Genomic DNA, 26,163 nt, shown 5'->3' on the forward strand with positions numbered 1-26,163 from the left:
GTTTGAAGATTGCAACTACTCTGTAAGCAGCCTTTGAACAGATCTAAGACTTCTGCATTAATCCTTGTGGAAGTATTTACATAAAACCCAAACATTTGATTTGTGTATTATCCTCTTTAAAGAAGTTTTGGAGAAAAACGTTTACTTCATGGAGACTGAAAAGCTTCTTTTCTTGGTGATGACTGCCTCATTAGAAAAAAAGGGAAGGAAATAAAGGTTTTAAGACAACTTAAAACATTTTGTTATTCAAATTAATTAAAAGCACATTTTAGCAAAATCTCTTGAGGCCATTTTTGTAGTCACATTTCATGTAGAGTTTTGTTTCCTATTGTTATTGCTAGTCATGAGAGACTGGCTATTACATAAATAATGTGATAATTACATTGAAATTATCAAGTGTACTCTAATAAATTGCTTAACATGTCAGAGGAAGCTAATGTATATCCTTAGAGTGGGAAGAAATCTTGTGGATGGTACATGCAGATAAACACGTTTAGGTGCTATTTTCCCTGTCATCTTTAGTCACACTTCATTGATATGCTGACTGAAAGGAGTAATATTCATAAACAGAGATGTTATCAGAAATAGTGTTTTATAAGTATGCTGCATATTCCAGTCTAATTATAGTTTAGTAGCACTTTTATTTATGACTTTTCAAAGCCTATTTGGTACTTTGTTGATGAAAAGTGAGATTGTGATGTGGCGTTTGTTCCGCTTAAAGAAAATGCTAGAATGCATCAAACTCTAGTTATAATGCAATTTTAAAGACAATTATCATTTTTATGTCCTCACCTTTGAAAATCTTTCTCCAGTTTTATAAGATAAAGAATCTTTTGTTTAAGTGAGATGCATGCTTACTGTTTCTTCATATTATACCTTGTTTCCTCAAATGTAAGAAAAATAATACAATCTCCTTCTCTGTTGATATATAATTTTACATTAAATTAACAGGATAAAGCTAACAATGACCAGCTTTTTAGTCTGTTATGTGTTGTACAATCAGAAAATACATAGTTTTATTTCTCTTAAATCTGTGGATAATTAAAATATTTTTTAGGTGAAACGTGTCTTAGACTTGCCAGTTTCATGTAAATAATCTAAACTACTACTACTGTGGGATTCTGTGATCATACCTTCATGTTTTGATTCCACAAATACATTTAAAATAAATTATGGATCATTTAAAAACGTGACTGATTTTCCAGTAATTGTTCCTCTATTACAATGAAGAGGTGTTTGTTACATCTGTTTTGGGATGAGATATTTATTTTCTAGAAAAACTTCTTGTCTGAGGTCATACATGGAATCAGTGGCAATGCAAATAAACCCCAGAAATTCCAGGTCCTGCTTCCATCCTCTAAACCCTATGTACACTCAGTCTTGATAAATGATACTTCTGAAATATATCTTCTTTTCCCACAGTGGCTTATCCAGATAAAAAGAGCTTAAAAGTCAAATAAGCAGTTTTCAGTGGTATTGTTTCTTTTAATTTTTTGCCTGTTGGGAGATTCTGGAAGTTTTCCTTATAGTAGTGAAAAGGAATAAAAAAAACCTGGTACAATTCAGATTCACACTGCTGTATTCTAATAGATATAAAGAAATTACATTGCATTGTTTGATAGAAAATCTTGTAAAGAAGAAAGTATTTCACTTGCTTTTCATATATTGCAAAAAGTGCAGTATTTAAAGACAGTTTGACAATTGCTTTTGTATATATCTATATAAGAGGCTGGGCCAGGTGATCCTTGAGGTCCCATCTGTCCTGGCACTCTGTGAGTCTATGATCTGGCTTGGCCTGGTTGGTCTTAAACATTCCTCATCACTGTACTTCAGGTGTTGATCACTACTAACATTTAGTGAGCTTTAGTAAGTGGTTATCATGACAGTAAAAACTTGAAGAAATGTTCAGCTAGAAGCAGTCACCTACTCTATACAGACAATCAAACTTCATGAGCTATGGACTGAGGTGGAGCTACGTGATGCCATGTGTCCTGTGTTACAGGGCAGAGATGAACTCTCCTGTCATTAACACTGTAAATGCATAAGTCATATATGAGACCATTAAAGCAAGCTAAGTATTGAATACAGATTTTACTATTCTTCTTAAGTTTTCTGTCTGTATTTTGAGGCAGCAGTGAAAATCCAGCCATTTCCTCCAGGATGTGTGGCTGGTTGTATATAAGAACTGATGTTTCTGCCTCTTATGGGCTTACAAGCTGTGTGAAAAAGACAAATCCCTACACCTGCACATTTCAAGCTGTCGGAGATAGTCATTGTCTTGGCTGCTTGTCCATATACCAACGGCAAGATTTATGACTCTTGTCTCTGCTTATCTGAGAGCATGCAGTGCATTCCTCAATTTGAGTATTAATAAGGCCATCCTGAATAGAACAGCAGTAAAAAACATCCTGCTTGGGAGGGAACAACATGACTTAGCATGTTATAACAAGTTCTGGAAAGCACTGCCTCTTTATAATTGAGTATAAATTGGGAAGTCCATCCTTTTTATTAATCTCTTTTCAATTTTATAAGAAAAATGAGGTGTAATTTATAGTTTGTCTCCTAGTATAAAGCCAGTGGATTTACTCAACATTTTCTTTAAAAACAATAGTTACTTTTTTCCCCCCTGTTATTTATATATTCAGTAACAAATAAAGGAACGTAACAATAAGGCCAAGGCAGTTTAAATTTACCAGATAAGTTTATACTTGCATCTTATACAGCAATGGAGAAGGCACCCTTTAGAACTTTGCATTTCTGTCAATGTACGGACTCATTTATGTGCCCCTGCTGAGCATCCTGAAATTATCTGAAGCAAGGACTTCTGCACAGACTTAAAAGGGCTCTCATCCAGAGAATGTGAAACTATTTTGTGACTGTATTCTGGTATTCATATAGCGTGTGAGTTAAATTCAAGCTACTTAGATGTTAATTTAGAAAACAGTGGAGCCCTCAATCCATTACTGTTCAACATCTTTGTCAATGACCTTGAAGGTGGGACAGTGTCTTCTCAGCAAGTTTGCTGGTGACATGAAGCTGGGAGGATTGGCTGATTCACCTGAAGGCTGTGCAGCCATTCAGTGAGATTTGGACAGGCTGGAGAGCTGGGCAAAGAGGAACCTAATGAGATTCAACATGAGCAAGTGCAGAGTCCTGCACCTGGAAAAGAACAACAAAGTGCACCAGTACAGGCTAGGAGATGATCTGCTAGAGAGCAGCATTGTGGAGAAGGACCTTGGAGTCCTTGTAGACAACAAGTTATCCATGGGACAACAATGTGCCCTTGTGGCCAAGAAAGCCAATGGTATCTTGGGGTGCAATAAGAGGAGTGTGTCCAGAAGATCGAGGGAGGTTCTCCTCCCCCTTTACTTGGCTGTGGTAAGACCTCAGTTGGAGTATTGTGTCCAGTTCTGGGCTTCCCAGTTCAAGAGTGACAGGGATCTACTTGATCGAGTGTACTATGCCTATATTAACTTGAATCTTCTTTTGCTTCAGCTTCTGAAGCATTGTTAATATTGGTTAGTGATTATATATATATATGTTCTGTGCTCAATTAGTTTGGATCTTTACCTAGTATCTAGATTTTTCTTCGGTGTCTGCTTCCCCCATCAGTGCAGTATTTTCAGTTTTAAATGAGTAATGTTTAACTATTACTTACACCTCATGTCAGTGGTTAGTGACTGCTTTTAAATTAACATCTGAGCATCTGCCCCTAGGGCTCTCACCAGGAATCTAAGGGCTCATCTGCAGGAAAATGTAACAACTCCATCCTGTAGTGAGAAACAGGCTGGAAGAGCAGGAGGTTTACAAAACAGAAAAGCCTTTTCAGGTTTAGTAGTACCAGAAAGGCAAAGAGGTGATAAATACATGCTGTTTATTGCTTCAGAAATAGTTTATCTACTTGTTTACTCAACAAGACTGTTTACAAACTGACTGTAGTTTGTGAAATTCAGCCTGACTCAGCTCCTATAAATTTGGATTCTGAGAGCTTCTTGCTGAGGAAGCAGTGGAGTTCTGAATAATTTTTTTTTTTAGATAATACCTTTAGCAAAATTACTTTTGAAAGGAATGACCATAATCTAGGACAGAGTAAATGAAAAGTACAGATACAATGCCTGGCTTGTAATTAGTGATCCTCAGATGATGGTTATTGGCTGTCCATTAGTATTGACAGAGAAAACTAGCATGAAAACTAGAGAGACCATATGGATGCTGATAGTTTTTGTGAGGCATCTGTCCCCATAGTAAGGACATATCTTCAAATTACTTATTGGCACTGTATTCTTGGTCTTTTCAGACCCAAGAATAAATGATGTTACCCCAAAATATGAATAAATTTACACTTTGTAGGCAATGATATCACATTAATGAGAATAACAGCTTAAGCACAACACTGTTTCACTAACTTTCTTTGGTTTTTTTAAGTCTGGCTTAGAAGAACTCTAGAAATTGCATGTTCTACTTCAGCAGTGTGCTTTATTTGGAGATGCTTTCACTGCATGACAGAGTTTATAGAGGGTGTAATTATTTAGATTCCTATATTTGCTGAGAATGAGGTTAGAATGTTCATGTCACTCAGTGATAACAATATTTCAACCCTTCATAAACTATAAGCTCATCTTTTTTTCTGTTGTTCTAGACTTCTGATGAGCTTATTATAAGCCCAGAAAAAAAGAATCTAGAAATCTCCCTCCTTCCTGCCACACACACATAGCTGGTGTCTGATCTGGAATGGATACATGTAATAATCCAAGTTTATATATGTAAAATAATAACAACTTCAAATATTCTTCATGTTTTCCTGTTATTATTCAAAATTGTGTGGTTAGTTTAAATTGCCACACTGTTTATTCAAAATAATAAAATGAATGTTGTCTGGAAAAACAAACAAACAAAAATACAACAAAAAACCTCCACATAGGTTTTCTTTAAGGTAAGTTTGATTTGTTGCAGGGTTATTTGTATTTTGACCCCGAACTAAAAAATAATAATTTCATTAGTTATGATTTGTCAGGTTTATCAAGTTAAACATTTCAGGGTGATGAACTTTTTCCCACACTGATAATCAAAGATGTTCTTTGTGGTTGCATATAGAAGAATGTGTCCAGTGGGTCGAGGGAGGTCATTCTCCCCCTCTACTCTGCCCTGGTGAGGCCACAGCTGGAATACTGTGTCCAGTTCTGGGCTGCACAGTTCAAGAGACAGGGAGTTACTGGAGAGTGTCCAGAAGAGGCTAAGATGACTGGAGGATTGGAGTATCTCCCTGATGAGGAAAGGCTGAGTGAGCTGGGACTGTTCAGCCTGGAGATGAGAAGGCTGAGGGGACACCTGATCAATGTATATAAATATCTAAAGGGTTGGTGCAAGGAAGATGGAGACAGGCTCTTCTCAGCACTTCCCAGTGTCAGAATGAGGAGCAAAAGGTACAAGTTGGAACATAGGAAGTTCCATTTAAATATGAAGAAAAACTTTACAGTGAAGGTGACAGAGCCCTGGGACAGGCTGCCCAGGGAGGTTGTGGAGTCTCCATCTCTGAAGATATTCCAAACCTGCCTGGATACAGTCCTGTGTAAAGTGCTCTAGCTTATCCTACTTCAGTGGGAGTGTTGGACTAGATGGTCTCTAGAGGCCCCTTCCAACTCCAGCAACTCTGTGATTCTGTGACTCTTGTATGCCATTTTAGCTCATTCCTAGTTTGTTTGGTTTGTTTGTTTGTGGTTTTATTTTAGTTTGTTTGGTTTTTTTGTTTCTTCTTTCTCTCACCACCAGGAGGCATTTTTGAGTGTGTGGAATCTGGTCCAATGGGAGCAGAAGAATTAGCCTTCAGATTTGCTGTGAACACAATCAACAGAAACAGAACTCTTCTGCCAAACACCACATTAACATACGACACCCAAAAGATAAATCTCTATGACAGTTTTGAAGCATCCAAAAAAGGTAACCTTTTGCATATTTATTTATTTTTTTAATGAGTAATATGGCTCACTTGGTTTACCAGACAAAATGTCTGTCCAATAAATCCATACGCAGTGAGACTTTACAAGTTTGTGGCTGGCATCAAAGAACTGCTTTAAAGACATTTCCTTGAAGGCTGTAATAGTAACTGCTTGAAAATTACACTCAATTCAGTTTTAAACATTCAATCACTTTAAGTACATCTCTACAAAAACCTTTAGCATATTAAAGTCTAATATAGTTAATCAGGTGTGGGCTTCAAAAGGGAAAAAATAGTTGTAATTTTGTGCATCTTATGTCAGCAAGGCCTGTGCCTAAGAATTTTATTATCAAATGAATGTCTAGGCCTCAGTTCAACATTTTTCTCCAAACTATAAATGATTTGTTTAAAGAAAATTAAAACTTAAAAACTGATCATTTTTCTTAAATTTTCAAATTTTTGATCATCACAAACATTGAAGTTTTCACGTTGCTTTACATTCAAATCTATGACAATATATGCAGGTGGTACTGGCATCATGGCTATGACCTAGAAAGTACAAACCTCAATAAGTTCAATACATATTTATAGGAAAAAAACCAAAGTCTGGTGTCAGAACTCAGCAGGACTGATTTTTGCACTGTATTACGTGTTCTGTAAAAACATTTTCTTACATAGTATGAAAGAATTTGTATGAAGAAAATAAGAAGGGTGAAAGGCTCAAGTTAACCTGTATTTTTTGTATGACAGATTTCTAGCCTAAATCTGCCAAGTGATCTGGTCCTAACATGCCACTTCCAAGGGATGAAGTCTTGAAAACTTTACACAATAGGGGATTTTCGGTGCAAAGATGAATAAAACCACGTGATGCCACATTGGAAATGCTACAAAGGGAAAGGCTGTTTTCTCAGGACAAATGTACCTGAAGCACATCTTTAAAGTGGAATATAATACTGATTTTAAAAATCCAGTTTAGAAATTAAGAATTATTTTCTCTTTTGCTATAACATACAGAATTAATCTTGAGAACCAGTTGTGGGTTTTTTTTTTTTTTTTTTTTTTTTTTTTTTGTTAAAAAAACAGTTCTAATACACGTTGTTGTTAGGTGTGGAAATAGTATCCATATTTGTACAGAAATACACACAGTTTGGTCACTGTAATATTCTTCAGTTTATAAAAAATATTATACTAAATTTATGAAGAATATTATAGGCTAAATATTTGTGCCTAGCAAGATGGTTTGCAATGGAGACTGTGTAGAAGAAGGAGACACAACACCTTTAATAGTGTATTTTTGTGTTGTTATTCTAGTGTTTTGGATGATGCATTACAGCAGGTTCTAACAGAAACTGCTCTTTCCTTTACATCTCAGCTAAGTGAATAAAAGAACTGATCTTTAATTCTAGCCCCTTCTTTCTCCTTTCCCCCTAATTTTTCAAATTCAACTGCTTCCTGACTCGAGCACATTCTGTCCTGTGCAATTTAATGGGACAGTTTCTCTCCATTCCTGAGGAGTATATAGAGAGCAGAGAAATTTGTTCTGTGGTCTTGAATTCTTTACACCTTTCCTGAGACAATACAGCTACTTTTAGTCCTTAATTGGGGTTTGCTTGAAGGTGCAAGCTACCCCCTAATCTTAGGCTGCTAATTCTAGACAGACTAGTATAGCTGAAGCAGAATAGCAACATGCCATTGATTGGCTATATTGAATAGATTGCATATATTCATTGTTATCACTTGCATCTTGGATGAGAATGCAACTCTTTTATTTGTAACTGGTCAGCCTGTATCAAAATCTGTGTAATCTTCCAGTGCTAATAGCTTTTTGCTTCATCAGTTTGCAATACAGCCAAATACATTTGTGCTGACAGGTGCTTTAGTTCAGAATCAAAGGCTAAAGGTTAACACAAAATGGTTCATTTTATTATGATGGCTCCAAAGCCGAGTTTTAACAATGAGCTTTAAGTATTTGACTAATTTTGTGGTTCATGATTATGTCCATTAGTGAGCAGGCAGGAGCTGCATCAGAAATAGCCTGTTTAGACCTCCTAGTAACACAGTTTTGAAGTTGAATACAGATTAAATATTAATGGATTTTTAAAAGTACTACATAAAAGAGCAACTTGAAGGCAAGTCAATATTTTCAAGATACTGTTTCAGTAAAGAATAATCTAAATACAAACAAAATATTCCTCAATGCACTGGAAAAATTGGTTTGTGTCTGATAGTGCCAGTGCCATATTGTCACACGTGAAAGCATTGCATTATTCAAATCTCAGAAAGAGGGGGGGTAAAAAAGTCCATTGAAAAGCCATCTGGTGGCTATTGCTGCTGTTAGTGATCCCATTTACTGACATTTGCATAATGCTAGTTGATTACTCTTAGGAAGGGCAATATTAGCATTTTTTTTTTTTTTTTTTTAAATCAAACTAGCAATTTAGGCCCCGATCTGCTACTCAGAAATGTAGTGGATATCCTGTGTGTACACAAGAGTTCATTTAAACCACTGCTGCTATTAAGAAGATGTGCCAGCATAGTTTCTGGAATGCATTTGAAAGACTTCACAATATTTTAATGATATTTAAAAGGATGTGTTCATTAAAACAATTAATTTTCACTTGCTGAGAAAAGTAAAGCAGCAAGATTTGTTTCTACTGCTGAATTACACTGAATTATTTTCATTAGGAGATAACAATTTAGTTTTTCTTCTAGGGAAAATTACCTTTACATTTTACTAGTCAACATGCAGATTTTCAGGAACAGGATTTCTGTATTTTCAGATACAGGAATTAAACTTTCCATTTCAATGACATTAATAAGTTTTTTGATACTTACCTAGAGTCTACTTAACACATCCAAGTTCTGAGTAATTAAAACCTCAATAGAAACAGTGTTGCTTGATTGAGGAAGAAGTCAACAGTTAAACTGCCTAGGTTAGAAGACTGTCCCATGTGGCCCTTTTCCAATTGAAAAGATGCAGCTGAGCACAAATCTCTTTTCTTGTCAGTGCTTTTTGAAAGATACACAGTTGCTGGCCTTTGTGACTTCCACTGACATAGAAATGTTTATTAAATGTAGCTCAGTACTATTTCAATGTTAAGTGTTGCTGTTCATCAGCTCATAGTAAAAGCCTATCAGTGTATTCTGAAGTCGATATCTGTGTGAGTGTTACACAAGCAGGGAGCTCTGTCAGCAATGAAGTTACATGTCATGGAATGCCTTTTGTTTAATATCAATTGTGCAATACTTTCTGGCACACTGCTTTCTTTCCTCTCATCATTGACAGAATTCTGTCTCCTCTTCAGCCTGCGATCAGCTGTCCCTAGGGGTGGCTGCCATCTTCGGACCATCCCATAGCTCCTCAGCTAATGCTGTGCAATCCATCTGCAACGCTTTGGGTGTTCCACATATCCAGACCCGCTGGAAACATCAGGTGTCAGACAACAAGGACTCCTTCTATGTCAGCCTCTATCCAGATTTCTCTTCACTCAGCCGAGCCATCCTTGACCTTGTGCAGTTCTTCAAGTGGAAAACAGTTACTGTTGTTTATGATGACAGCACTGGTAAGGCTAAAGGATTTGACTGTGGGCAGATATACTCATCTATACAAAGAGGGAGGAGGGATATCACTACTCATATTTCTTAATTTAATAAATCTTACCTAAATTATAAGGATCTCTATTGGCAATGTAACAAATATCAAATAATGTGTATTTATTAGCATAAATATTCTCATAAGTGTGCTTCAGTTGCTCAGTTCTCTGTGTTTGAGCTCACAGCTGTCAATAAATCAGACATAATCTATCTGCATTTCCTGCAATGTCTTAACAGTTGCTAACAGCTGTGTCTTTTGATTTTATATAAAGTAAAATTTGGTAACTTTAAAGATGTACTAGTATGCCTGGTGAAATAGAAGACCTAAATTCCGGTGCTGCTTCCAACATTTGTTAAGTTAGAAAACAGATGCTGTATTTGTTTGGAATGTTGGTAGCTGCTTTTTTAGAGAGGATTGCAGAAGAAGCTTTGGTTTTAGCTGCTGGGAGCTGAAACCAAAGGAACTTTGGAGGCTTGTTTTTCAGATGAGTTACATGAGTTGAACTCCTTACTTGCCAGCAGAAATATACCAGTTTGCTGCCTTTCCCTTATCTCACCCTAAAATTACTTTTGCCCTTCTGTTTTAACTTGACAGTGACATATTTGAAAAATATTTTTAAAACTTTTTTGATTTGAGGTCTGTCTAGTGATGGTCAGATCTTGGTAAGAAGAAAATCTGACTGTAATGGAAGATACAAGACAGGTACCTAGCCAAATGAAACATGTTTAATCTTTTTGGAAATGGTGCTAACTTTTTCCATGATGGTTGAACAGCCATTGGCAAGAAAAGAGCATGGTGAGCCTCAAACCCTTCTCATGGTTCAGTGAACTGGAAGACTGTTTCTTGCTACATAATGCTACCATCTATTTGTCTGAAATACATAAATTATATATATATATAAGATAAAGAAACAATGTGTTACATGTGAGACCACCTGTACTGAAGACTAACTCTGAAAGATAACAGCAGTTACAGCAGGACAGAATCCCTGCTTATTATCTAAGTTCAAATAAAATGTGTATATAGCTATGAAAAGTGAGAATGGAGCAGAGATCGAAGTGCATAAAATTATCTATAACTTTTTTTTTTTCTCTGCTTTAAAACAAATAAACAAACTAGAAGATGGTGACATTTTGAGGCTTTATCCTTAAAACTTTGTTGGCTGATGTCACCAAACCCTCAGGTAAACAACCTTCTGATTTCAAGTTCAGCTTTACAAACCTAAGGCAAAAGATGCACAGTCTATTAATTTTTTATTTATTTGTTATTGTGAAATAGGACAGGAAGGAAAACAAAAGCCTCACATTTTAATCAAATGATGATTGAAAAGGTAATTTGTGGTTCAGTGAAACAGTTATAGATTCAGGTTTACATCAATTGGAAAGATTTCTTTGTTTTATATCCTTTGGAGACTATTTTAAAAATAAACCAGTTACCTTTTAAAACAGGCCTTTGAGTTAGAAAGGTAATGATTCAACACTTTGAAACTGCTTTGCTCAATATTTTCATGTAATTTTCACTCCCTTACAAAGCAAAATAAAGCAAAACCACAAAAAGAATATTTCATGGTTAGTGACTCTCTAAACTCCAGGTTTTCAGTGCAAACAGTCATGCTAGACTTCAGCTTTTCATAAAATATGTTTAGAAATAAGAATTGAAGTAGAAATAGGAATTAAGATAGAAAATAAATTTTTCTTATAAATGTTCTACGTGTGACTACTGTAAACATTTAGGAGAAAAAAAATGAGCTCTTTCTAAATAAATGTTAAATAAATTTGACAATAAATCAGGAGAATCAGCTGCTTAGTTTATTTTAAAAGGTTAAAGCTTATTTCAGAAAATATTGATTTTTCAATTTGCATTTCTTTCTGGAATGGCTAGGTGCTTCTTCATATTATGATACTGAGTGTTCCTGGTGATAAACATTCATCCCAGATACAACATGTTTTTTTCTTGAAAGCTGTTGCTGTCTGAAGAGACAGAATAAATAACCCATTTTGGAAAAGGCAATCCTCTCCCTTTTTTGTGGCATTTGCTCTAAGTAAATTTAAATTCTATTTTTTGAAAAAACTTGTCAGTTTTTCTTTGTTAGTAGCATCTCCTATGGATAATTCAAAGACTTCAAAAGCAGCATACACTTCTGGGAAGTCCACAACTTCACTTGCCTTTGAAGTACATATGGGAACAACTCTTGGCTATGAGAAACTGTCAGTCTTAAAGAAGTAGTTTAAATCTTGCTAGAGCTCAACTGCAAACTGGTGTTTTTTGAGGCAAGGGGTAGAGAGAGAGCAACCTTTTGAAAGGAAGCAGGTACTGAAAAGTGTCCAGTGCTAGGGAATCCACCACTTCCCTAGGGATATTATTTCAATCTCTGACTGTTTTCCTAATGAAAAACTTTCTTTTGGTGACCAGCCAGGATCTCCCCAGGAGTAACTTTCACCCATTGCCCATTGCCATCTTTCCCACGTGACTCCTTGTAAAAAGGGAGTCTCCATCTTCTTCATAGCCATCCTTTAAGTACCAGAACATGGTAATAAGCCTTCTGTTTTTCCAAGTCTGAACAAAACTAACTATCTAAGTCTTTTCTTGTACAGCAGGCTTCCCTGTTCTTTGATCATCTTTGTGCCTCTTCTGTGGACCATCTCCAGGCAGTCTGCATATTTCTTGTTTAGTGGGGACAAAGACATTTATTGCTACATATCTATGTCTTACATTTGTCCAGTGATTCCTGAATGTAAGATAGACATGAGTCTTATTTTCCTGTCCTCTTCTCTTTTTAATCACCATTCTCCTACATTGATAACTTATTAAGGATTATAATGTGTGCCCTATATTATGTTTTTTGTGTTATGAATTTCCTTTATCTGAATGGACATTTTCCCAAGTTACATCCTGGTCAAGACAATCAGATGTCAGTACATCAGTTACAGGAATCATTTTCTAAATGCTAAATGCTAAAATTAATATTTCTGGGGGAACAAATTTAATTAATGTGTATTATTACTTTGTAAACAAGGATACAAGGAGAGACAATACTAATCTTATGGACAGGATGAAAAGATAGAAAACATGCATGAATTAGGTCTGGATACTTCTCAAGATAATTTATAGGGAGTTTCCTGTATGTCAAATTTAATGGTATTCATCCTTCAGTAGGGGATAATTTTCTTGATTAAACACAAATGGAAAAACCTCTGTGGTTATTTGACACTCTGCAGTCAGTAAAAGCCCATGTTAACTTCAGTGTCATTCCTAGGAATGCATTGGAGACTGGTAGTTCAAATGCAAACTTCAGCTGCCTCTTGACAGCACCATTGTGCAATCCCCAGTGTTTTTATAGGAAAACAAGCCAGTTGTGTGTCTCTAATAGAGAGGAGAGCATTCTGCTGATGCTACACAAGGCACTCCACACAAGTGTAGATTCAGCCTTCCGTAGTGTGTTTGTGTGCCTTTCAATCCTTAGCATAGCTGCCTTGACAACATTCACGTGGTGAGATGTGCAAAATAAACTGTCATCACTTGTATTTGACCAAGATCAAATCTGGTCTGAGATTGTGTGATAATAAGGTGACACAGAGGAATCCACTCCATGTTCAGAACTCAGTTCATAATAGCAGAGAAATTTGGAGTCCCAGGTCTCTCTCTGCAATAATGAACATCTGCACTTCTAGAAGATTACCATAATGAAGAGCCACTATTGGGTCATCTCCCTCACTGTCCCCTCTGTGAATGAATAGCTGTTCAACTTGCTACTAATTTGAGAAAAGACATGAAGTTGCTTTTCATGAACAACTAGACCCTGCCTCCAACCCTCCCTAATTTTATGATGCAGAAGTAGCTAAGTCAAAGGAGATTAACCTAGGGAGTCTGGCTGCTGCTCCTCATGTCAGTCTGAACTTCAAAATATGGGGTTGTTCTATGCTGATCAGATCTGCCTCGTGATCAGAAGCCTGGAATAAGGAAAGCAGGATATCTTGGCCCAGGAGAAAACTGTTGTTGTGTCATGCTAGACTAGGGACAGAGATACTTCTAAAGGGGTATGATCAATAATGCAGGAAAGTGAAAATATCAGGTTGAATACATCATAGTAAGATAGAGTCAAGACTACAAATAGAATGCATTAGAAAAATAAACTCAATGTTAATTCTACCTAGTCTCAGTAAGAAGGGATGCAGTCTGTTGCAGTGCATATAAGGTAATACGAACAAAAATGAACACAGAATGGACAAAGATTTTAATATTATAAAAAAGCCTTCTGTCCTGGTAGCATTTTGTGGAGTAGGTATTGTGCCAGCAGGTAATGAGTCTGTTCTTTCAGGGAAGAAAAAAATGTGTAAGTCCTTTTCCTGTAAATCTGTGTTTGAATACTCCTGCACTTGACTTCCTTTAGCACTAAATAATAGCTACACTCTGCTTTCTATGACTTAGTTTCTTCCTTTATTTTAGCTCTCAAATTTTTTTTTTTTTAGTGCAGTCCATCTGCTGTGCAGACAAAAAAATGGAATGAGGCTCTAGAACAGTTTTCTTTCCAGTCTGAAGATAAATATTGCTTCCTGTGATAATTCTAAATGGTGAAATATATTCATTTTAACTAGAATTTCCCATTTAAAAAAAAAAAATAAAAATAGCAGGTTGTAATAAGAGGTTAGTTAGCTTTGCTTTTTTCCTTACAGTGATTTGTGGACTTTTTATTACTCAAATACCACTAAACTGTCCCTGGATACTAATTAAGTCCTTTCAGATTTACAGATTTGCTACAGTAAATTGTCTTAAAAAGGAAACTGGAAAAACAGCAGTATGTTCATCAGCTGGTTTCAATTGGTCTCAAAACAGTAACTGAATTTCCAGTGCAAGTTCTAAATTTTGATGCTGAAGGAAACAGACTAGACAAATTCTAAATAAGTTTGTGAATCTCTGAAAATTCCAAAACAAAGACTACTTGAACAATTAGATGCTGGGGCCTTTAAATTTTAGTGGTACTTTTATTGCCAACTAATGCTTTATACAGGTCAAGTTGATACAAAAACAGGGTTCTACTTTTTTTTTTTTTTTAATTAACATTTGTTTTGGTCTTGGATGAATGAGTATAAACACCAAAAATCTGTTGCATTTATGAACAAAAGCCAAAGTAAAAGCTAGAAAAAATTACTTCAGAAATAAAAATAAAAATATTTTGTGTTGGTCTTGAGTATCAAACCCTGTGCTTTAATTCAAGTGAAGGAAAAATATAAATGCTTTTTTGCTGCTATTTTTACTGTAGTACAGAGGTAGTATAAATTTGTAAACCAAACTAACATTTATTTTTTGGAGCAGTTTTAACATTTACATTACTTTATTCCTGCTGTATTTAACATTGCTGTGGCCTCCCCTTGAGTATTGTATGCAGCTCTGGCCCCCAGAATTTAAGAAAGGATGTTAAGGTATTTGAATGTGTATAGAGGAGGACAGCAAAGCTGGTGACAGGGCTGGAAGACATCAGCTCCTCTGAGGAGTGGCTGAGGACATTTGGTTTACCTAGTTTGGAGAGAACTTCCTAAGGAAGGGAAGTGACAAGAGAGGTGCTGGTTTCTTCTACCTGATATCCAGTGATAGGACACCTGGGAATGGTTCAGAGATGTGTCAGAGGAGGTTGGGAAGTATTTCTCTACCAAGAGGCTGGTCAAACAGTAGAACAGGCTTCTTAGAGAGGTGGTTGATGTCCCATGCTTACCATGAAGCATTTGGAAAATGTCCTTAACAACATGTTTTAACTTTAGGTCAGCCATGAGGCAGTTGGACTAGATGACTTTTGTAGGTCCTGTACAACAGAACTATTATATTCTGTGTTTCACATATCTTATTTTCAAATAGCTTATATCTTGTGGTTTGATGTTTATGGATTGTTGGGGTTTTTCCCTTCTTTTTCACCCTATAATACTAATAGAAAAAAGATACTTACCTTTGCATGTAAATTTATGTAATTGTAAATGTAAATTTACACTAAGGGGAGTTAAATATCCTGGGGGTAAAATGGTGTGGGATGATGCCAGGTGGGCAATATTGATAAAGGATTAAAGAAAAAAACTCTTGTAAGTGATTCAAAGTAAATCTTGTCTGGGGATGAAATTTCTCTTTAAGGAGGTTATACATATTGCACTAGAAAGATGAGAAAAAGTGTTCAAGAAACTTTGGAGAACAGGCAATTGAGAAGGAGGATAAAACACAAGATGGTCTGAAAAGGCATGTTCATCTCTGCTTTCTGTAAATTGATTCTGCAACTTCTCAATTTCTGTAAAAAATTGTTCTCCTTTATAAACACATCTGTAAAACTAAGGCCTGTTCTTAGCAAAATGAGAGAGAAGGAATGAAATGAGTTGAGAATGCTGTGTTTGGACATCTGACAACTGATGTAATAACTGTATTTTACCTGACTTTAGAAAACAAGTCTTCAATCTTGCTTTTCTGCAACAAACTCAAAAACTGACATGGCTATCATAACGTAGAATATATTTCAGGTTTGAAATTTTGATACAGAAGGGTAAAGCTTGTTCAGGAGTAGATGACAGGGAGAAAAAGAGATTTCTTAAGGGTATTCTGTGGTGCTCTGTCCACAACATTGTAGGAGAAATCTGCTGGGAGAAACAGTGCAATTATAAAAATCACAAAGGAGTATTGTTATGATTTGCATTGCTGGGCATCAATGTCCAAAGAAAGCCATATAACCATGAAAATTATGGCAAGGCTTTTTCTTCCATTCCTTTCTAGAATCACCTAACAAAACTAACCAAAGGTGAGGTTTTGGTAGCAACAAATACGTCAAACTAGGTATGTACTGGGAAAAGGAGTGTAGAATTACGGAGTCCTTACAGTATTCTTAGAAAGATGTTACAATGTATGTTGACTTTTTGCATGCTGAATGCCCACATATGAAGTGCTCTTGAGGTATTTCTGATAGTGAATCAACGTCTGGGAATGGCAAATAATGGTTTGTTATCGGGGAAGTACAAAAGAGTAAAATACACAGAATAGAATTCAAGAAGGTGAATGTCATTAAAACTGGAATGTCTACCAATAGAATTCGTTGGAGTCTAAAACAAGACTCAGACTAGTTGATGATTTCTTAAATAATACTGAAATTGAATACAACAAAAAAACAGTCTTCAAGGCACCCGAGTTTTCAAAGTCTCAAAGTCTGGAAAAAACAGTCAAGCTCAGATTTATCCCAACTTAGATATTTGTCCAAATTTTGAAGTACATTTATCCTAGTTTCTAAAGTTCACTTAACATCTCAATCATTTAAATCATCCATCTACTCCTAATAGATTCTTTCCTAACTTGGAACCTGCTTAAAAATGGTTAGAATGAAGTGCAGCTGTAATATGAGGTGTACCACAGCTGCCCCTTTATTTTGGCCAATAATTAAATTTGGCTTTATTGCAACATGACATGGTGTCATAAAAAGAAAATAATAAGCTTAGAATAAAAAATAAAATTAATTAATAATGTGCTTTGCAGTATTTTTCCATAAGTCCAATGAGTAGAAGTAGAGGGAATATTTCCAGAAATTATTGCATTAACAATGAACATATTCCAAGTGGCACTTTATATTGTTTTACTTCTATGGCTTTGAATAAACTGAAGAATTTCAATCTTACAGAAAATTGGCTGAAGGACTTATGATCAAAAATAACTCCTTCATGAAGACTGGAAAATTCTATTCGCTATTTTCGAATACAGAAAAATGTGATAGGAAAGCTATTTAAGTGAAAAATGAAAACAGAAAAATGGAGACATAATCAGAATGACATCTTGCATAGGACATAAATCTAAACTCGGATTTATCCAAAGTTAATGACTCTTTTACTCCTACTTTAGTATTATATATTTTGTCCTCTGGTTGGAGGAACATTGAAATGCACTTGAAGTGTCAACCCTTTTGTGAATTGCTCTACATCAGTCTCAGCTTTTTAAGCAAAAGAAATATAACTGCTTTTGTTTCCAAGAATAAATGTGCTTACCTAGTGTAAATTGTAGTTTAGTATGTTCGTTTATGTTTCTTTTTCAAGGAAGTCCATTTCAATTTCTAGTAGGTAACATTTTTTATTTACTTTTGTATAGTTTGATACAACAGTGATACTTCTGTGGCTAAAAATTGCTAACTTGTTCTGCTGCTTCTTTTGTCATTGATTCTGACAGCTTTGACAAAAGCTGTTTTGTCTTTTGACTGTAGTAGGTCTCTTTTTTTCCTCTTCACTTCCATTAAACTGCACTGGTCATAGATGTGATCCACTTCAAAGACCATCCTTCACACTATTACAAGAATTCTTCTGAAATGCTCAGGACTGTTAATTGTCATTGCTGCCACCATCATCACACTGAACTAAAGATAAAGCTTCCCTAAAATTTTCAAGATACATGTTCAGAAAACTGAATAACAGTATTTCAAATCAGTCGTGTAATAACAGAGCCACATATGTAAAAGAATGTCACATGTTTCTGGAGACTATATATAAAAGGATGTAAAAGGCTTAATGTTTTCTTAATTGTCAACAATTTCTTGAATTATTTTAAATTCCTTTTTTTCTTACATTTTCACACACTAGGTGCAGGGGTGAGGAAAGGAATGAACAGTTTTCTCTCTTTTCTAGCTGCTGAATGCTGCAGCTGATAACCAGCTGATATGAAAACAACTTTTCTGAAGTTAAGCAGCACATTGATTCCCTCTTGTGGAACTGTGTGGGATGGGGTAGAGGGCTTTTTTTTTTTTTTTTTCACTGCAGTGCTGAAAAGCCATTATTAGAAAAGAATTGTTACTGGAAATAGGCTGAACTGGGATTGGCTATCTGAAACTAACTATAAAAAGCCATTTGCACCCGTGCTCTGACATGCTCGCTTAGCATATTTAAGGAAAACAATAAAGCTGATTATTGCCTTGCACTTCAATTACAGCTGGCTATGCTGAAACAGCAGTAAAATGCGTTTAACATTCATATGCTAAGACCCAAGAGACAGAAAAATTAAGTAACATGAACAGTATCAGAATAGAAATCTGACTGTGGAGCTACACCCGGATCCCTGATTTTCTTGTTCAGTGATTTTTAACCAATAAGCTAGTCTCTCCTGCATATAGCATTTTAATAATCTCAAATAATAATTACAAATATAATTAAACACTCTTCTGCTTTCCTGAACCAAATAGTTGCTTCAAAATAGATTTTTTTTTTTAGTTTAAAATAAAGGTTTTTTCTGTCTTTAGCCTAGACTCCTTTAGATCTCTCATAATAATGAGGTTTATATTTCAAATACACACACACGTCTAGTCAACAATATAGGATTTTGTTTGTTTGTTTTAGAAGGGAGCAGTTTTCTCAGATATTAGTGTTACTGTGCTCTAAGTCCTGAAGTTCTGAACTGGTCATTTGTGGAAGCACAGGTCATGGAGTGAAAGAAGTCTCCTCAGTCTGCTGGCATATTCTCATACCATTTGTATGATCACTGTTGATCATAGGTTCTCCAACAAAGTAGACTGTTTCTTGAGCTTAGGTAGAGCAAGAATGGGTAAGACTGCTGCAGATAAAGGTTAAAGGTCTTGACTCAGGTCTATTCTTCCACATAGAAAGGAAGAATCATCTGAAGTTTGGGGACTGGATTTTTTTTTCCTAATATGCCCCGGGGGTGCTAATTAATATACCTGAGCATGCAGTTGAATCCAAAAGTTGAGGATGTGAAGGCAGATCTGTTATCAGCTCTCTAACGCTGAACCTTTAAAGCTCAAACCAAAATTTGGAACCAAAGACATTCAAGTACATCCTTTCTTCCCATACACACTTCATTGTTGAATTAATTTATTTTTAATAAAGGAAACTGTAAAGCCTTTAATGTAAAAATAAGCATCTAAATTATGGCTTTTGCATGCTAATATTGAGCTTTGGAGCTTATTCAAAGCTATCTGATTATCTTGATAAATGTCCAGCTGTCCACAGAATAGCACACCCCTTGATATGTCAACATGAGGGCAAGAAGAATATTGGGAGACTGCATCATAGCCACAATTATGGAGTGTTTTAGAGAAAGACATAGTTCTCAGCCCTAGAAATCTTGTTTCAGCAGAAATGTAAGTCAGTACATGCATTGCTGACATCAGTACATTTATTCTATTCTATTAAGTTTCCTATCTGGAATGGAAGATTTAGTCACAGTCCAGTCCAGATAAAAAGCACTATGAGAAGATGCTGATTTGGGAAAAGAAATGCCAGGAGAGAACTAGTTACCTAAACTGAAAAGTATTTTCTGATTACTGGCATGGCTACCTTCCAAGAAAGAGTCTTTGAAAAATATTTCCAGTTGAAAATAGTGTAACTTTGATGTGTCCTCTTGTACTTGACGACCCCGAACTGGCTTTTCAGTGTGACTAAAAATTTTTGTTCGTGATATGCTCAAAATAAATACATTTATTCAAAAAAACACCTCCCAAAACACTCCCCCCCAAAAAAAACCAAAACAAACAACAAACAAACAACACACAAAAAAACCCCCACAAACAAAACCAAACAAACAAAAAACCCCCCCAGAAACTAAAAAACAAACCCAAGGAAAACCAAACTGGTCCCAACTTCATGACTAAATTATTTTTCTAACAGCAAGAACTGCTGGTTCTGGAGCCCTGTGCCTTCTCTAAGTGTGTTTGTATAGCTGAAAGGCCACATACAGGGAGAATGAAGCTTGGAATGAATTAATCAAGGTACTATAGAACATGTGAACATAGTCAGAGTGTTCAAGAGTACATAGAGGTGTGAGAGGAAATGACTTGCTGAAAATAGTGAAAGTATTCTGGTAGCTCTGCAAAGCAATATATTATTATTATTGAAGTTTTTGAGGTTCTGGACATAGGAATAGCCTTTAAAAGAGCATTAGTGTTCTTTTGTACAGAAAAAGGTTAGTGTGTTCAGTCTCCTGCAATGTGCATTTGCTTGCATTCTTCCTGTGCAGCACAAAGGCAGCATTAATGAAAATGATAAATAGTTTGATGAGCAGGCCAGGTGGCACAGCAATGGCTAGCAAGACTGCTGAGCTGGAGACACAGGTTTTAAAACAAACTTGAGGCTCTTGCTTCCTGGATTGGTTGAAGTTGAACATGTCGACGAGGTAATGTGATTGATCTCTTTGGAGGAAGATGCCAGCTGGAGAGCTCACAAACTGCTCCTTCAGGATTCTCCTTAAAGATGAATTGATGGCAGCTTCTGAAAAGAGTTACTCACACCACATTCTTCCCAGCCATTCAGAGGTAAGACTCTATCACAGTGGCTACTAAAAGAAGGAATTGAGAATTTAAAGGGACAGGAAAAAGGTGTCCCTGATGAAAGGAACTGCAGGAAGTGCATTCCCAAAATGCAACTATTCTTTCTATACTGTTCTAAAATAGATTGTTTTTAGGAGCTTACCCACACAAATGTTGGTTGTGGTGTGGGTTTTTTTTCATTACTCTGGGATCCTGTAATGTTAATAAAATGAGAGGTCAGCATTTAATCTCAGGGCTGTACTTAACTTTATCTTGTAAATCAGTGGTTTTGAAAATATTCAAGGCTGAAATCTGGACTTTTACATTGATAAATGTAATGGTGAAGAAAGGCCTTGTTTGATTGTCCTTATAGTTCTGATATTATGTTTCTTCCTACGTAGAAGGCTCTGATACCTCTTTTTCTGATTAGCTACAGAGAAGCTACATACATGCTCTTTTGAAACTGTCCCTTACTGACAGAAAGACTATTTCTCAGTGCATGATAGCTCATTGCTTTCATCCTGAATAACCAGTTTGTTAATTTTTGCTACTGTCAGACAAAAGCAACTACAGATACTTTGGGATTAACAATAGCTCAGAAATGTATGTGTATACATAATCCATGTTTGTTTGAACTAAAACTACCTTGGCCCAGAGTCATAGACACAGGGGGGGATTCCCACAGACAAATTGGACACAGCAGAAAGAAGCAGGTTTACTTGACTCTCAGGAATCTCAATCATCCAAATAGGCCACAACAGTATTAGGAAAAAGTGAAAATGCAGACAGAATAATTTTTTACTACATTTAAAAATAAAAGCCAACAATGACTTTGACTGACTTCACCTGATATATTCAGGATTATATATAAAAGAGACCAACTAAGATAGAGCTCATTTTTTTATTATTGGAAGGCACTAGTTTTACTGCATCCTTTCCTTCCATCCCACCTTAACATTCCTTGACAACCTTAACTAAATCTCCAAAGGTTTAACCAAGGTGATTGAGGTAACACCTGAGAACATGAGTAGAACATATAGATTAGGCACTTTGCAGTTTTAAGTAAAAAATGCTTTGAAAGAATAGTCAAGAAAGAGCAATCTGATTTCTTCTAAACCCTACTTATTAAAAATACTGAGCACAGTACTTTTATAGAAAAATGTAATGACATGAATCACTTAATTTTGTAGACAATAAAATTAATTTCACAATCACTTCCCTAAATGTAAGTTTTATTTTGGAGTGGTTCTGATTCCCAAACCTGCACAATAGGGTAAAGCTACTTTTATCACTTGCTTTTCTTGAAAATTAGTTCAGTATAGAAATATGAGAACAGGGACTAAAGCCCAGGTGTTTCCTTTCTCAGATAACTGTCATAATCATCATACTAACAAGTGTTTATTTCTCTCCTGCTGAGCAACTCCAGATGCAGTTTTGGATCACAGTGCACTTAAGCATAGACTATAATACTTTATTCATTCCTCACCTCCCAACTAAGAAAAAATTTGATTCCTCTGGAAAAACAAAAAGGCCAAATATAAGTGAGAGCAGAAAAATTCTGAGGGAAAAATCATCATGCTCTTATCCAAATACAACTGTGTGGATGAGACACAATTCTGGTTTTCGTTGATTTGAGTAAATACATATTTTGTAATTGTCATCTCAGTCTGAGACTCAAACAGCAGTGCAGTTTTGAATCTTCTCATCTTCAGTCTCTTTTAGCACATTTTCACTGGTAATGTTTATTTTTTAAATAGTTTTCAATATTTTTTTTTCCTTCACAAATTGTGAACTTCTTATCTTTGGCAGTTTGCTTAATGCTCTCCAACTGGGAGATCAATACCAGCTTTGTGAAACTGGTTATAATCTCTTTCCTACCACATATCTGTGACATAAAGCTGTGATAAGAGTTTAATTTTGTCTCGATCTCCTGTGCTTGCAGTGCTTTGTAGGTGTGATGATGTGTGGCAAGGAATGACTGAAGGTTAATGGGAAACAAAAAAGTGACATAAAACTTTTCCACTAAATGTTACTTGGATGTTAAAACACAGCACATCCCAGAAGTTCCCATTGATATCTGAATACTTCAGGGATAAAAAGGTCCCGAAGATGTCTGCATATTCAGTTTATTGTCCCTTGCCCTAAAATCTGCCATTGTTCCCTGTCTTCTTGCTTTTTTAAGTGTGATGGAAGTAGTTCAGATAGATGCATGTCTCTAGTTCACATACTGACAGCTCATATATCAGCTTTGAATACTGTTGTCTGTTACATGGCAACACATTTTGCATCACTATCTGCTTTGAACTAACATGGCTACTTAGCAAGAATGTCTTTCTGTCTGTCTTCTGAATCATATTCAACTTGTGAGCATCAAAAGATAAGTTTCCTTTTGATCTGTCAGAGTGTGTCATACTATCTGTCCCACCTTATCACTCCTGTGACTTGTAGGTTTTAAGTGGAAGTGCATGCATATCAGAATAACTGAGCAACTGGCAAGACTTGGCCTTTGAGAAAGACTCTGCTTTGAAATTTGGTTCTTCCTTCAATCTGAAATAATTTTTTATTATTTTTTTTTTTACAGCAAGGGTATAAGTTATTTATTTTTCTTAGACTTAAGGAAATGAGAAATACTTGGGGAAAATCCTAAGTGTTTTCATTGACATGGTGCTGTCAGTTATTGGCTACATGTATGTTATGTTGTTAATTTTAGCATTACTTTTGGGTGATTGCCTCAGATCATGTGAAATTGGTACTGATATGCTTACATTCTAAGTTAGAAAAGACACCTCTTCTTGGTAGCTTTTAAAGTATATTTATTAAAGATTATTTAGAAATCAAGTAATCAGTTTAAGCTTCCATTAAATACATAAATTCATCTTATGCAAATATAATTATATAATTTGAATTAAAAATTACACTTTTTTGTTTTTAATTAGTTTCTAAAAATACTATTTTCACAACCATATAGGTTAAAATCTGTCATTTTCTCAGAAGTTATGTATACCCTAGCTATCACTTCTCAGTGACTGAGCAAGCAGCAACCAGGTCAAGTCATGAGAAAGTACTTCATTTCTATATCTGTTTTGCCCTCAGCATCTCTACTAAAGATTGTCAGTAAATATAGTGATGTTGCTGTGATTCTTTAATGGTGGCTTTTATTTCCTTTTCAAAGTAGAAGCACAATGAAACAAAGAAATCATAGCAAGTTTAAAATTAGATTTGCTAAATATGCTGTAATAGGAGTAAAAAATATTTACAAGTTATTTGTGCTGGATCAAGTTTCCAACTGTCTTGTTAAAACAAGAAATTAAAAATAATCTGGAGCTCATGGAATTATTTTTTTATCCCCTCTTGAGTTAAAGCATTTTACTCTGACCTTAAATTTTTTGAATGCTTTTATGTTATGTCCAAAGACTGTTAACATTTTTCACATTATGATCTATATGGAAAATGTCCACACTAAATTACTGGATTTAGTTCTTCAGCTCATAATGAAGATCCTATAGAAATGTTTTTAGTGGATGGAAATTTGAGATATTTTTTTACTATAAGTCATAATTCTCTTGGTTTAAACAATATATAAATTTTTGAAAATGTTTGTGTATGATAGAGGTATTACCAAGAAATTGTGATGAAATATGAGATATCGTATCTGTGACATAAACTTGCGAGTTAAGAAAGAATTCTTAAATTGACTAAATACCAAGGTTATCCTTCCCCACTCTGCTTTTGGGCCTACAAGGTCAAATGGAATCCTCAGCCAGATCTTCATACCTGCAATCTTAATTTAGGAAGATTTTATACAGTAAGCTATAATCCCTGTTCCAGTTGATTTCAGGAGAAACCATTGAGTAAATAATGTGAATACTTTGCAGGGTCAAAACCAGGGAATGATGAAATAGTGGAAACTGATTTTATGTTTCAGTTATATTTTCTATTATTCTGGTTCTGTTGGATAGTATTAGGCCAAACTTTTTTACAATCTAAAAGCTTCATAGCAATAAATCATAGCAATGCTATATTACTAAAATCTCTCTGCATTTCATTACTAAAAAACAAGTTATGGTGGAAAAAAAGCTGTCTTAAATCCTCTGTCATAGGTTATCACCATTTCACACTGACACAGAATCACAGAATGTTAGGGGTTGGAAGGGACCTTGAAAGATGATTTAGCCCAACCCCTCTGCCAGAGCAGGATCCCCTAGAGTAGGTCACACAGGAACGTGTTCTGGCAGGCCTTGAGTGTCTCCAAAGGAGACTCCACAACAATTCTGGGTAGCCTGTTCCAGTGTTCTGTCACCCTCACAGTGGAAATTTTTTCCTTATATTTATGTGCAACCTCCTATGCTCCAGCTTACGCCCGTTGCCCCCTTACCTGTCATTGCACATCACTGAAAAGGGCCTGGCTCCACCCTCCTGATATTAGCCCTCTACATATTTATAAACATTAATGAGGTCACCACTCAGTGTCCTCCAAGCTAAAGAGCTCCAGATCCCTCAGCCTTTCCTCATAAGGGAGATGTTCCACTCCCTTAATCATCTTTGTGGCTCTGTGCTGAACTCTCACCCTTCTTGAACTGAGGGGCCCAGAACTGGACACAATAGTCCAGATGTGGCCTCACCAGGGCAGAGCAGAGGAGGAGGAGACACTGTAGTGTGGTTCCATGTTATGACATTTTCTGAAATTTGACAGCTTTGACATCCAGTTGTAACCAGGAAGAATATTTAGAGAGAGAATGAAGTACCAATGTTTTTTCATATCAGACAGTGCTGCCGTTGATGATAACTAAACAATTATGAGTAGTTTCCATTAGTATTAGTGATTTAGTGAAGTGTCACAAGCTGATGCCAGGGGGGCTACCGGCTGTCAGGATGTTTTCATGACTTCTCCCCCTAATTTGGAGGGGTTGTTGAATACCACCGAGGGCTCACACGTGGTGCTCACCTCTCACAGAGGTGCGGCCGCTGCAGGACCGTATTTTAGAGTGGTGGGTAGAACACATCCCCATCACGCTCAGAGATTGTTACTGAGACCAATGTTTAGTTTACGAATTAACCAGTTTATTAAGGGTGAACACCAACGGAGGGATGAGGTTTAGGGAAAAATGTAAAAATGACCAATGGCCACCGGGGTTATATCACAGAAGTTGTGTGTCCTTTAGGGAGGTCGTGTAAAAAGTGCGGTGCCCTTGAGGTGTTCTCCCCGAGAGAGGGTTGTGGATCAAAGGAGAGGGAGGATTTGAACCCGGCAGGAAAGTTAGAGCGTGTCTGTGTGTGCGTTTACATCTTCCGTAGCGTGTGGCTCCTGGGATGCGGCTTCTTTTCCAGCTGGCAGGGCTCGGCAGCAGCTCCGCAGGGGCAACTGCCCGGTACCAG

The 26,163-nt window shown here is 36.1% G+C and overlaps 1 protein-coding gene across 1 annotated transcript in view; it reads left to right on the forward strand.

Moving 5' to 3' along the window:
* The first annotated feature begins 5,238 nt into the window (after nt 1-5,238).
* GRIK2 (glutamate receptor, ionotropic, kainate 2) overlaps nt 5,239-26,163 on the forward strand; it is a 208,889-nt gene continuing 187,964 nt past the window's right edge. The window contains exons 1-3 of the mRNA XM_010004187.1: nt 5,239-5,281; nt 5,770-5,937; nt 9,241-9,498. Of these exons, the coding sequence (XP_010002489.1) occupies nt 5,239-5,281; nt 5,770-5,937; nt 9,241-9,498 (469 nt within the window). The remainder of the gene's footprint in view (nt 5,282-5,769; nt 5,938-9,240; nt 9,499-26,163) is intronic.

The sequence above is a fragment of the Chaetura pelagica genome, unplaced genomic scaffold, assembly GCF_000747805.2.
Source record: "Chaetura pelagica isolate M959 unplaced genomic scaffold, ChaPel_1.0 scaffold258, whole genome shotgun sequence".
Classification (NCBI taxonomy): Eukaryota; Metazoa; Chordata; class Aves; order Apodiformes; family Apodidae; genus Chaetura; species Chaetura pelagica.